We start from the raw sequence: 13137 nt of genomic DNA, 5'->3' as shown, positions 1-13137 counted from the left end.
CCGTTATCTATCAGACCCACTAGATGGAGTGATCCAAGGGTGGAGATTTGGTTTGTACACTGTACCGCTGGAGCTTGGCTGGTTTACAGGTGGTTGGTTGATTAGATCATTAAATGAGCTGGTGAATAGGAGATTCCGTTAGTTGGCCAAGTTGCTAGATTATTAGTTAGTTGAAGGGTTGGTTGGTGAGTTGTTAGCTATTTAGCTCCTTGGTTAGCAGATATTGCTTAGATAATTATCTGGTTGGCCGTTACCTTCTTGGCTTGTAGGCCAGTTTTCTCATTCTACACCCTTTCCTTGAGCTATCTCATCTCTGCCCAAGGACCAAATGACCACCTATGACCTCCAGATGCGTATCTCTAAACAAGACATGACCAGCTGCCTCCGTATTACTGGCCATCTCCACCTAGATGTCCAGGAGGCTCTTCAAACTCCACACAGCCCGAGGGCCTCCTCATGCTCCTGCCTAAGCCTGCAGCTTCTCTCCTGTGCTCACTTGTCATTCTGCTGCTCTGCCCGAACCTGAGGTCATCACTGACCCTTCCCTCTCCATTTTCCTCTTCAATCAAACACCAAGTGTGTCATTTTCACTGTCTTCTAACCATCTCCACAGCACCTTCTTGGCTCAGGCTGCCGTCGCTGCTCAGGCTGTCTGTGGCAGAAGCTTCCTGATTGCTCGTCACACCCTCACTCCTGCTCCCTCATCCCAGCTTCCATAGAGGAGGCAATGCCGCTGCTTAAATCCTCCACCGAACCCCTGGCCCTCTGGGTCGAGTTCAGACTCCCTAACATGGGCCCTAAGGTCTTCTGCCATCTGGCCCTGTGCCCCTCTCTGCCCACCTCATGCTACTTTCTCTCCTCTCTCTGGCCAGCCCATCCTTGGGGAGTTCGTCTACACATCACACACTGTCTTAGCGGCAAGCCTCTGCCATGCCATTCCAATGCCCTGAACTTTCCCCTGCCTCCCCTGCTGCTCCTTCATCTGGCCAGCCTTCCATTCTCAACCTGTTTCCTCTCCTGTGGGAGACCCTCCCGCCCCCTCCTCTAGGTCATTTGTTTCTTCTCTGCAATCTAGTGATGCCCACCTTTCACCTGTGGCAACACTCCTCACACTTTATAGCAATTACTTCATTGTTTTTCTGCCTGAGAGCAGGGATCATGACAGTGTTCTTTACTACAGTGCTTGATCATAGTAGGCATTTGATAAATCTCTGGGTCAGTGGCTGGTTGGTGGTTATTTGTTGCTTAATGTGTCTTGCTTGCTGTGTGATGAGGAGGAAGGTGCCACGGTTGGAAAGTTCTCTTGATGTCTTTGGCTTCTTGCTCTGTCCACCTCTCCACTACCTCTGTGGTACTACCTCTGTGGTACTCTTGGGTACCTGCCTGCCTCGGGCTACTCACAGGTACTTCTTCAGGGCTAAGAGGCTGGTTATAGTGGCAAGGAGACAATCCCCCCCCAATGCTTCATGGGAGCCAGAGTTGGATGGAAGTCAATAAATTGTCCCAGCAACTCTATATCCCTCTTCAGATGCTCAGCCCTTGGTTTGTTTCCCTGGGGTAAGGACAGAGCAAGGACCAGGGTGGGTGAGATTAAACACAGGGTCTCAGCCAGAAAAGTAGAAGGTGTTTTATCCATGCCTGATTTACGTTTCTTACTCCCTCTACTTATTCTGTGCTGCTGTGAGGGTGGGGTGGGGGGTGATGTTGCTATCCCAGGCAGGATGAGGTAGTTGAGGGGCTGGGTCAGCTTCAGGAATTCAGCAGGGGGAGGGTCACCAGTCTGAACAAGCACTAAGGACACTTAAAGGGCTCTGTAGCCTTCTTCCTCCTCTTTAGCCTCCAGACTCCATCTCCTTCCCCAAACCAGAACTCTCTACCCCGCTCCCAACAGATGATGGGAACCATAACTCATTTTTTTTGTCTATCTATCCATCCAAACATGCATTTATTAAACAGATATTTGTCCAGCATATATCATGTGCCAGGCCCTGTAAGAGGTTTTGGGGATCTAGTGGAGAGTACAACAGATGAATTCCCCAGTTCTCATTCATTGGACAATATCTATTGCACACCTACTCTGTGTTTGGCCCTGTGCTAGGCACTGAGCATACAACAGAGGGGAAGATCCAGTCCCTCCTTTCCTCCCTCCTCTCTCTCATTTGTTCATTCATTCGTTCACCACAGAAGTCTGTGTCCACCTGGTTGCGAGCCCGCTGCACTTTGCAGATGCTTTCCCCTCTGGCAGAACGTGATGGAAGTTTCAGGCCTCAGTCTTTACAGAGCCCTGAGTGGACTCTGCCACACCCTGTGTTGTTTGCAGAGTGCCTCCTATTAACAAGTCGTGCCTGCTGCCTGGACTGTGTTCCCGAAGCTTGGGTTCCTACAGATAGGCAGGCAGGCAGATGGACAGCTGAGCTCCACTCTTCTGCCTGCTCTCTCCCATCTGCTTCTCCTCTGAGACTCAGTGGCCCCACAGATGGCACTTTTCGGCTCCCCACTGCCTTCTCTGCAAAATGACCTTGTTAGTGCACCCTTCCCACTGGGCCAGTCCCCTCCACAAAGAAGGGACCTAGCCTGGCCGTCTAGCACCAGTCCCTCTCCACAGCCCTGTGGCTCTCAGTTATCTTGGATCCCAGCTGTACCAGCTGCCCTGGGCAAGAGGAGGTGTGTGTGGGTAACCTCTGAGTTACCCATTAACTCAGACATGAGTTAAAGGGCCGATGGCAGCGAGTACAGTCGAGTCTCTTTCCTGCCCATGGGCTCGGGTTGCTGCTCCAGGTCCACCCGCAGCTCCAAGATGGTCTCATCGCCCGTAGTCATAACAAGGATGCAAGCAATCATGCAGAAGGAGATGGTGCGAGAGTTCCTGGCCGAGTTCATGAGCACGTACGTCATGATGGTGAGTGGGGAGGAGGCACAGGGTGGGTGGGCTCTGAGGGAGGGACAGGCACCCCAGGACCTCAGGAGGGTGGGGCTCAGTGAAGGCAATCCATGACCCCCTCCCCACCACTGACCCCTGGGTCACATTATCCATTCTCCAGCCTTGGAGCGGGAATCCTGAAGGAGAAGCATAAGAAAGTAAAGAGAGAGGCTTTCTCTTTCTCGCTATCTTTTAGGGAAAGAAAGAGATCATAATATGTGGGGGCAGAACAAAACCATGGGCTGGGGCACAGGTGTCAGAGGGCATGGCTGGAAGTGGGGAGAAGGGAAACTAAGGGTACAGAGATTAGAGAGAAGTGTCATTGAGTGTCATGCTTTGAGAATCCTGAGGGCCATGAGGAGACGCTGAAGGTTTTCAAGCTGGGGAGTGATGTGTTCAGATTTGGATTTTAGAAGGTGGTTTGCGGTGCAGTGTGAGCACCCCAGCAGAACTGGCAGAACTGGTGGGAGGGGAAGCAGTTAAGAGGCTGTTGACCTAGTGATAGAGGGAGGGTGGTGACTGGTCCAGGGATGGGGAACAAAGCACACATTTGAGGGACTTGTGGAAGAACCTAGACTTTGCAAGCAGCAGATGAGGGGTAAGTGCTGAGGAGGAGGCCATTCTGGAGTCTGGGGCCCACTTCCGGGTGAGAGGCTAGGTCAGTTTGGGTGTGCTCAGGTGAGGTGCCAGTGGAGACATCTGGGGGCTTGGATATAGAGGTCTGGAGCTCAAGAGAGGGACTTGGGCTGGAAGTAAGGAGTTAGAGCTCATCAGAATATGGATGGTGGTTATAAAACTGTCCAGTGAGAGTGTATAGAAAGAGAAAAAAAGGAAGAGAAACAGGGACATGGGAAGGCATCAGTGCATGTGGGTGGTGCCGGCTTCCCTAAAGAGGAGCATGCAAAGAAGCCTGAGGAGGAGAGGCCAGAAAGGTGGGAGGAGAAGAGGGGGGAGACCTGTTATAGAAGGGAGGGTCCACAAGGAGGGGCTGGTCAGCAGTGGGAGGCTGCAGACAGGCCAGAGAAAGTGACTCCTGGCAAGGGTCTGTAGGGATTGGCAAGATGGAGGCCACTGGAGACCTCGACAAGGGCTCTTTTACTGGCTGATGGGACAGAAACCCGACTGTAGATGGGATGTGAGGTTTCTTAGAAACTCCCCCTCTCTCCACATGCAGGACATATGTGCTGGTCTCTTGTCATGATAAGTGCTCTCAACTGCCCTCCCCTCCCTGCCTCCTGCCCTCTCCCTTTCCCCATTACCTGCCCTCCTGTTTTGACTCCTGAGCTGTGAGGACAGCAACTGGATGGGGTCCAGCCTTAATGCAGGGTGAAGTCATTCATTTATGACAAGACATTCCAGCCTCGTGAGGGCTGTTAAACCTTGGAACCATAGAGTGAGGAGGGTGCCTCCTCAGAGAGCTCTTAGGAAAAGCTGGCACCACCCACATGCACTGATGCCTTCCCATGTCCCTGTTTCTCTTCCTTTTATTGAGATTATTATTGAGCACCTACTGCATGCCAGACATGATGATGCCAAACCCCTTACATATAGTATCTTCTCAAATCCTCACAGCAAAGTGTTGTGCTCCTCCTACGAGGGAGGTTCTATTATTATCCCCATTTCACAGATGGGGAAACTGAGCCTCCATGAGACTAAGTTACTTGTCCAAGGTCACATTTTAAGTTCAGATTAAATCCAGTCCAACCTAATATCATAGTCTTGACCCTTAGTCTCTATACTCTCTGTTCCTTCGCTTAGCTATGACAGAATTTACAACACTCTGGCTTATTAATTCTCCCCCAGCTGAGGTAAGGCCCTCACTTTCAGGCCTTTGGTAGTCTCTGGGCCTCAATTTCCCCATCTGTAGAAGAGGAGCAGAAATATTTGCCAGGCAGATATGCTGTGAGGATGGAAGGGAAATCACACTTATAAAAGAACTCTGTGAGGTTTAAGCTCATCTAGGACATTGTGTTGTTATTTTCAGTTTTGGGCCTGTGCCAAGAAGTGGGGGCTTTTTCAGTTATAGGAAGCTCAGTGAGTCATCAGGGCGAAGGTTTTGCCAGAAAAACTAGTGTGACCTTGGGCCCCATTTACTGCAGCCAGGATGAGGGAAGTGGACTGTTCTACTCTGCAGCCTCCCGGGGTGCTGTGCTCAGGACTGGCCTCGTGCTTATGGGGACCCAAATGGGCCGGGCCACATTCACTGGGCATGGACGGGAGGGGCTGGGCCAGTAGGGGCCTGGAAAAGCAGCTGTCGACAGGAGCCATAAAGGGAGGAGGTGCAAACTTACACGCTATGGGGGCCAGAGTGAACTCAGAGTGGTGGGGACTGTGGCTAAGGGCAGATTGCCGGCCTGTGCAAAGCATCTCTGCCACCACCCCAGCGGATGGCTGCCACGCAGGGCGCAATGCTGGCCAGCGTTGCCCGAGCTTCTGATTCTTCCAGAGAGCCTGAAACTTCTGGTCGTCAAAACCAAGTTACCCAAACAAAACCTGTGTTCTGGAGAGACTGGCCCATGGGCTGCCAGTTGGCAACCTTGATACAGAAGGTCATGTGGGGTTTAGTCACTAATTCATTATTTTTAGCAAATGGTTTAGAGCTCGTACTTGGAAATGTGAACCCTCGGTCTTCAGACCCTCCATGCGTGCTCCAGCCCCTGCACCTCCTGACCCTCCCCACGCCTGTCAGCCCGTCCTGGCCTCACTCCCCACCCTCATGTCCCATCTGTCCCTGTCCTCTCCTGCCTCATCCTACCCTTGGCCCTAAGCCTGCCTGTCTCTGGGCTCCCCTGCACCTGTCTTGGAGCTCTTGGGGGACCTACATGGTCCTGCTCAACTGTCTCTTCCCTACCCTATCCAGGCTATTCCACTTGTTCTCAGACTTTCCCAAAGCTGTACTCTGTACTCTGCCCACCCCCCTTTTTTTTTAAATCAGCAAATGGCTTGATTTCTAGCTTGACAGAGAAAACCATCAGGCAGGCTTCCCCTGTCTGGCTCCTCACCCACCTGTCCCTGCAGCCCCAGACTCCACTTACCTGTGCATCCATGTATCCCCCCTCCTTGGCTAGGGAAGGGCCCCTCCTCCATGGAGAGCCCTCCACTCCTGCACCAGTCCCACCCTCCAGTCTACTCAGGTACTTAGTTCCATCCTGAGGGAGAACCTCTCCTTCTCTCAGCCTTACCACACTGAAGTCTCTCTACTTAAACTGGCACAACACAAAACATTCCTCCCTTCCCCCTATGAGCCCCTTCAATGATCACGCTCTCCCTCCCGCCCTTCTCAGGCAGGATCTCAAAGAGCTGTCTGCACTGGTATCCTTTAACTCTTCTTCATCACCTACTTACCTCTCAATTTCTGGGACCTGGTTTCTGTTCCCATGGCCTGATGATGCAGTGCTCACCACATTTTTCAGGTCTTTATGCCCTTGACCTGGAGGCTGCATGTGACCATGGGGACCACACTCTGCTGGGAAACTCTGCTGCTCTCTGGTGTCCAGGGCACATTCTCCCTTTGCTTCTCTCCCATTTCAACACCTGCTCCAGCCAGGGTTTCTAATGCCAACCCACCGGGGCAGCCCGCAGCTGACCTCCTCTCACTTTCATCCTCCCCGACGGCTTCAGCTATAGCTCCCATGTCGATTCTCCAGCCTTTCTTTTTCAAAAACACTAGAACAGAGCTGTGTAAGGGAAATACAATATGACCCACATTTGTAATTTTTAAAAATTTTTTAGTAGCCACATTAAAGAGGTAAAAAGCAACAGGTGAAATTAATTCAAATAATTATTGCACTTAATCCACATAGCCAAAATATTACCAGTTCAACACATCAATATAAAATTATTAATAAGATATTCTACATTCTCTTTCTCCTACTAAGTCTTTGAAATCTGGTATGTACTTTACACTTAGAGCAGGTCTCAGTTTGGACTGGCCACATTTCAAGTACTTAATAGCTGCATGTGGCTAGTGGCCATCATATTGGAGTATGAATCTACACTTTCATTTCCAGCAGCCTCGATATTTATAGGTCCCTCAGAGACAGCATATCTAAAGCACATGGAATTCTCAAAGGAGGTGCCCTCCGAGTATGGCTTTAAAGTAGAGTATTGATTTTTCAGAATCTGGGATCAGGTACTCCAGACAGAGGGAATAGCACACGCAAAACCACAGAAGCATTAGAAAACAAGGCAGGCAGGGAGCCGTGTGGTTGGTTGGTGCTGAGGCTGTTTGGCACAGCTGACTGCCTAGATTCAAATCCTGGCTCCCTCTGTGCAGGCGGTGTGCTTTGGACAAGCCGCTCAACTTCTCTAGGACTTGGTTAACAATCTGTCAAATGGGGAGAATAAGAGCACCTAACACAAAGGTTGGTGTGGTGTAAGGGTTAAAGGAGGTGATAGATATAACTTGCTTACAAGTGCCTGACACACAATAAGTGATTAATAAGTGGTTATTATGGTTTAGTAGTATTGCTTAACATAGAGAATACTGAGTAGATATGAAACTGAGAGGCAGAAGGGATAAAATTATACAGGGTCTTAAATGGTGGCCTACTGAGTTTGGACTTTATCCTAGAAATGGAGGGGAGCCAGTAAATGTTTGAACAAGGGCAGACATGATCAAATTTTTCTGTTAGAAAGGTCACTCTGGCTGCAAGGAGGAGGCTGGGTGAGATCTGGATAGAGTGCAGGCAAAGCTGACTGGGTGTGGGGGATGAGGGAGAAGAAGCTCTCATCTGTGACATCTAAGTTTCTGGCTTGGCCAGCTGGGATGGAGAACATAGGATGAGGATCACATTTTCTGAGAGATGGTGAGCTTTCAACATAGAACCTTTGAAAAACCCATAGATGCCTTTGAAAAACCCGGATTCCCAGTAGGTATTTGAAGATAGGGATTTAGCTCCTAGGTGGAGCTTTTGGGCATTTTAGTGCATCAGGCATATCTGAAGCCATAGATCTGGTAAGAAGGCCCAGGAAGAGTGCCTGGGGAGAGACGTGACAGGGGCTAAAGATGGAGCCCTGGGGTCATCCATATTCACGAGGCAGATGAAGGAAGAATGTGGGAAGGAACTGTAGAGAGGGAGGCTATGGAGGTAAGAGGAAACCAGGAGAGACAGAGATGTCATGGAGGCCAAAAAGGAGGGACTTTCCAGAAGCACAGAGTGGTTAAGAAGGTCAAAGTTAGCAAAGTCAAGTAAGACAATGGCTAAAGGGACCTGGAGGAAATCAGGAGGCTGGAGCCCTTGGGGAGAGCTTTGGTGTCTGTGACATGTGGAAGCAGGAGCCAGATTGAAGAGGGAGAGCTAGGGAAGGGATCAAGGAGCCAGCCAGTGTGTTCTTTCCTAGAGCCTGGCCCACACAGGGAGGGGGTGTCCAGGGGTTCACAGCAGGAAGAAAGAGACCTGAGTCCGTGGGAGCTGTCAAGGGGAGGGTGGAAGATACAGGCAAGAGGGAAGTGCCTGCAGAGGGATAGAGAGGCTGGGCACGGGAGCCAGAGCTGAAGGGTATGGATTCTGGTGGGAGCTGCAGGAGACTGAGTGAGGGCCTAGCTTCAGGCCTCTAATCTCTCTGTGAAGGAGGTCAGTGGGGGGTATCTTCTGAGGTGATCCAGCAGTTACGGGTGGGCAAGAGCAAGAAGTTCAGAAATGACACCTGAGGGCAATGGAACTGTTGCTGAAGGCAAGCGGAGTAGAACCTCACTGGGCTTCCGGGGCTGCTGTGTGTGTAGGGGGTGGGGTTCTGACAGTCCAGGCCAGTTTGGAGATCCCTTGAAGAAACTTCCTGCAGGTTGGGTTGAAGTGTAAGATACTCTGAGGGGTTCAGTCCACATCAACCATGCCCTCCTTGAAGCCCTGCCCCCTACCCTGAACGTCAGGTTGGCTTGGGGTCTAGGGGCCGGGATGTGTCCTTAAGAGCCCCTGACATTGCCACTTCCCTCCCAGCTCCTTGTACAGCCCCACCCAGCTCTCGCTGGTCACATCATAAAGGGAAGTCAGGGAGGAAAATTTCTGGAGGAAGAGGGCATGGTAGAGGGTCTCCAAGGGCAATGCACAGTGGCCTGGGGCATAGGGGTGAGGAGCCCAATCTGAGCCCGAGCCCTCCTGTGAGGTTGGGGCTTCTGTGCAGGTGGTCCCCTCAGAGGCCCTCCCTTGCAGGTGTTTGGCCTCGGCTCCGTGGCCCATATGGTTCTAGGAGGTAAATTTGGGAGCTTCCTCGGTGTCAACTTGGGTTTTGGCTTCGGAGTCACCATGGGAGTGCACATGGCTGGGAACATCTCTGGTGAGTGAGCCCAGGGCCCCATCTGATCAGCAAGGACAGGTGTCCCCTTGCAGGCTCTTCCTGCCTACCTCCAGCCAGGCCCTTCTCCAAGTCCACCTGAACCCGATCCTCACTGGCCATGGGTGGAGGGAGAACACCCTCAACCCCTTTCTTCAGACCCTCTCTGCCCAGAATCTTCCTAAGCCCCCCTGGACCCCCCATTTTTACTAGCTGGGCCAACTTAGGCAAGTTATTTAACTTCTCTGTCTCTCACTTTCCTTAATGGTGAAATGGAGATGGTGGTCCTTGCCTCGTGGGGTCATTGTGAGGATTAAATGAGTCCATCCCATAAATACCAGCTGTTATTGTTATTTTTGCTCTCATTATTTTTAAAGATTTTACTTATTTATTTGACAGAGAGAGACAGCGAGAGAGGGAACACAAGAAGGGGGAGTGGGAGAGGGAGAAGCAGGCCTCCCCCTGAGCAGGGAGCCCGATGCGGGGCTCGATCCCAGGATCCCGGGATCATGACCTGAGCCGAAGGCAGATGCTTAACGACTGAGCCACCCAGGCGCCCCGCTCTCATATTGTTTCTTATTATTGTTTGTCTCTGCTCTCACACCTCTGACACTTCTGCCCCTCCCCGCAGGGGCCCACATGAATGCAGCCTTGACCTTCACCAACTGTGCACTAGGCCGCATGTCCTGGAAGAAGTTTCCCGTGTACATCCTGGGTCAGTTTCTGGGTTCCTTCCTGGCTGCTGCCACCGTCTACTGCCTCTTCTATTGTGAGTGTCCTGCCCTGGGTTGTCCATCTCTGGCCTCAGCCTCGTCCTCTGAAAAACGGGCAGATCCAAGCCCAGTGTTCTGGTCTGTGAAAACATCTGGGAGAGAAAGCCTTGAAGCTGCTCCCCACCGCTGGATCCTACAGCCTTAACCCTGGGACTCCAGTGGGGTTTAGCTGGTGGCAGCTTCACACTCAGTCTGTGTATCCACAGCAGCCATTATCGAATTTTCGGGCGGACATCTGACAGTGACTGGTCCCGTAGCCACCGCTAGCATTTTTGCCACCTACCTTCCTGACCACTCAACGTTGTGGAGGGGCTTCCTGGATGAGGTCAGTTGTCCAGTGTGGGTTCCCCTCCTCAAGCCCCCCCACCTAGCAGGCAGCCCTCCCAGTAGAAAGGACAAGAACTCTGGATGGGGTCTCTGCCGGTGGGTTGGGGCTGGGGGCACTGCTGAAGCTCTGTGGTTTGGCTAGGGGCCCCAGGGGGCTGCCACGGTGTCTGCTCCCCAGGTGCTAGTGACAGGGATGCTCCAGCTATGTCTCTTCGCCATCACGGACAAGGAGAACAACCCAGCACTGCAAGGGACACAGGCCCTGGTGATTGGCATCCTCGTTGTTGTCATTGGAGTGTCCCTGGGCATGAACACAGGATATGCCATGAACCCATCCCGGGACCTGCCTCCCCGTTTCTTCACTTACATTGCTGGCTGGGGTATACAGGTCTTCAGGTACTGCCCTGCCCAGCCCATTCCTGCAAGTTTTCTATGGTGCCCTATATGCAGAGGGGCGGGGGGTGACGAGCAGCACAGGAGAGTCCTGCCCAACTCCCAGGTGGCCTGGGGAGACAGGTGTGAGCACCTCCCTTTCCCCCAGATCAGCACCGATGCAGAGCCTGCTCTTGGACTGAACGTCAATCCTGCCCCAGACCAGCCCTGTCCCTGAATCAGGCTGAAGCTGACCTGGCAGGCTCAGGGGCAACTCTTAGGCTAGAATGGGGATCACTCCTCTACTCTCAGGCCCTACTCCCTGTCTCAGCCTGAGTGGATGCGGGTACTGTGCTGGGCATCAGTCCCCTCAGCAGGCCTCTGCCTCTTGCCTGCAGGGCCCGGGACTGGTGGTGGGTGCCAGTGGTGGCACCGCTCCTAGGTGCCTATTTAGGTGGCATCATCTACTTGGTCTTCATTGGCTCCACCATCGCACGGAGGCCCCAGATACTGGAGGACTCCATGGTGTATGAAGACCGCAGAATACCCGTGTTGCCCAAGACCATGCCAACCCCACCCATGACCTCTCCTCTCACCCCTGTCTCTGTGTCTCCCATCAACAGACCTTCAGTCCGAACTGTCCCACCCTTAAGTGACCCCATCCACCTAGAGCACTTCTAAGAAAGATTATTTGTGACCCTATCCCCCCACTCTAATAAAGAAAGCCTTGTCCAACACAGCGGCACCCCCACTTCCTGGGTGCCTCCTGTGGTTGGCTTCCCTACTGGATTCTTCCAGGAACTCCAGGGTTATGCAGTAGCCCAAGGCTGGAGCACAGAGCTAAGAGGTCTCTAACTCTTTCCAGCCTTGGGAACTGGGGTGCCCCCGGGGAGAATGGGGGAAGAGCCGATCTACGGCCTCAGTAGGAACAGGAAATTAAAGGATGCCAGACACAGAATAGTGGACTTTCAAGCATAGGGTAGGGAAGGGATGGTTTTGGGGAAAGGACAACAGCTAGCTGGGGGTAAGCTCTGGGGATACGTTGAGCTGCCCTGGGATGAGACTCTAGACTCTCCCTTAGTTCTGGCTAGTCCTTGGACCAGACAAAGCAAGGCCCAAGCATGTAGATCTGAGTTTCTCAAACTTTTTTTTCATTATTGCTTCCCTCAGAAGCCTTTTAGACATTTTCTTTCTTAATCACATGGTATTTTAATACCACAGATGTACTATATATCTGTTTCAGTATTGTGTATATAGATTTGTGCCTTATACAAAATAGAGTAAGATTTTTTCATCTTCCATTTCCATGAATCAATGTTCTTACCTTTGGAGGCAAAATCACCCCCCCACCTTGAAAATGCCTGATGTAGACTGAAAGTAGGTAAAGGGTTGGATTCCTCTTTCTTCTACTGGTGTCAGAGCTCTCCCACACTAAGGAATTCCAGAGTCAGAAGAAAGATGCAGAGAAGGAAGTTCTTCCAAAAGGTACAGAGACAGGAAATGGCTTCATGGGGTTCAGAGGGACAGGCACAGAGGTTGGGTGGAGGTGGGGCAGCCAGCATCCCCACCCACTCTGGGATCAAGCGGGAATTACCCTGCTTTCTGGGACTCAGAGGCAGCATCACCCATGGTTTCTGTCATTGTGCATTCAGCCTTTCAACAATTATTGAGAACCTCCTGTGTGCAGGCCCTGCCTGGGCACTGGAGATGTTGAAGTGGATGAGGCTGGACCTCTGCCTTCGAGGAGCACAGTCTAATGAGGATGGATAGTCATGAGGAAGGAGCTAAGTGACCGAGAGGGGGCTGTGGGGCTCAGAGGGGGCTCACTGCCCAGCTGCGGGGCAGAGGCCAGGGATGGCTTCCCAGAGGGAGGAGGCAGAGCAGAGTGGAGGACAAGGGTTGTCCTTTCTGGGGCTGGCTGCTGCACTTTGCAGTTTGAGATTGAGGTGAGGAGGCTGGGCTTTCTTCTGGAGATGGGGACATGGTGAGATGAGATTTACCAAGCCCACCTGATCTGTGGTGTGCAAGCTGTTGGGAACAGGGGAGATTGGAGCCTGCGAGGGAGTATGGTGAGAGGCAATAATCCAGGAGGAGCAGCAGATGGGAGAAAGGGGATTCACTAGATACGGAGGAGGTAAAGCCCACAGGACTTGGCTCAAATTGGGAGGAGTGGGTAAGGATGCGGCAGGGGTCAGGCTGATTGAAGTTTTTGGCTTGGGCCTGGGGCATTGGAGATGTGCCCCCGAGAGTGCACATGGGAGACAAACTGGTTTAGAGAGGAAGATAAGTTCTATCGTGGGCATGTTGAATTTGAGTTGCCTATGGTACTTGGGGGCAAGAGGTGTGTATCTTGAGGAAGTTATTCAATCTCTCTGGGCTTCCATTTTCTCATCTGTAAAATGGGTCTCATATTACCCACCATTTGTGTCGCTGTGAATATTCAATGAAATAAAACATGTACAATGCTGAGAA

At 51.9% G+C, this 13137-nt stretch overlaps 1 protein-coding gene across 6 annotated transcripts in view; it reads left to right on the top strand.

Annotated features, from left to right (window-relative positions):
- Positions 1-13137, top strand: part of AQP7 (aquaporin 7) — a 38971-nt gene extending 25834 nt beyond the window's left edge. For 5 of the 6 annotated variants that reach the window (XM_081803088.1, XM_081803085.1, XM_081803086.1 and 2 more), the window contains exons 3-8: positions 2779-2899; positions 9073-9196; positions 9825-9962; positions 10173-10291; positions 10472-10689; positions 11064-13137. In XM_081803088.1, the coding sequence (XP_081659214.1) occupies positions 2779-2899; positions 9073-9196; positions 9825-9962; positions 10173-10291; positions 10472-10689; positions 11064-11346 (1003 nt within the window). In that variant the 3' untranslated portion in view covers positions 11347-13137. Of the gene's footprint in view, positions 1-2778; positions 2900-9043; positions 9197-9824; positions 9963-10172; positions 10292-10471; positions 10690-11063 lie in introns of those variants that run through there. The other variant, XM_081803090.1, reaches the window with a different exon arrangement.

The sequence above is a fragment of the Leptonychotes weddellii genome, chromosome 14 (genome assembly GCF_054177405.1).
Source record: "Leptonychotes weddellii isolate Sample4059 chromosome 14, ASM5417740v2, whole genome shotgun sequence".
Classification (NCBI taxonomy): domain Eukaryota; kingdom Metazoa; phylum Chordata; class Mammalia; order Carnivora; family Phocidae; genus Leptonychotes; species Leptonychotes weddellii.
This window is presented reverse-complemented; position numbering and strand designations above follow the sequence as displayed.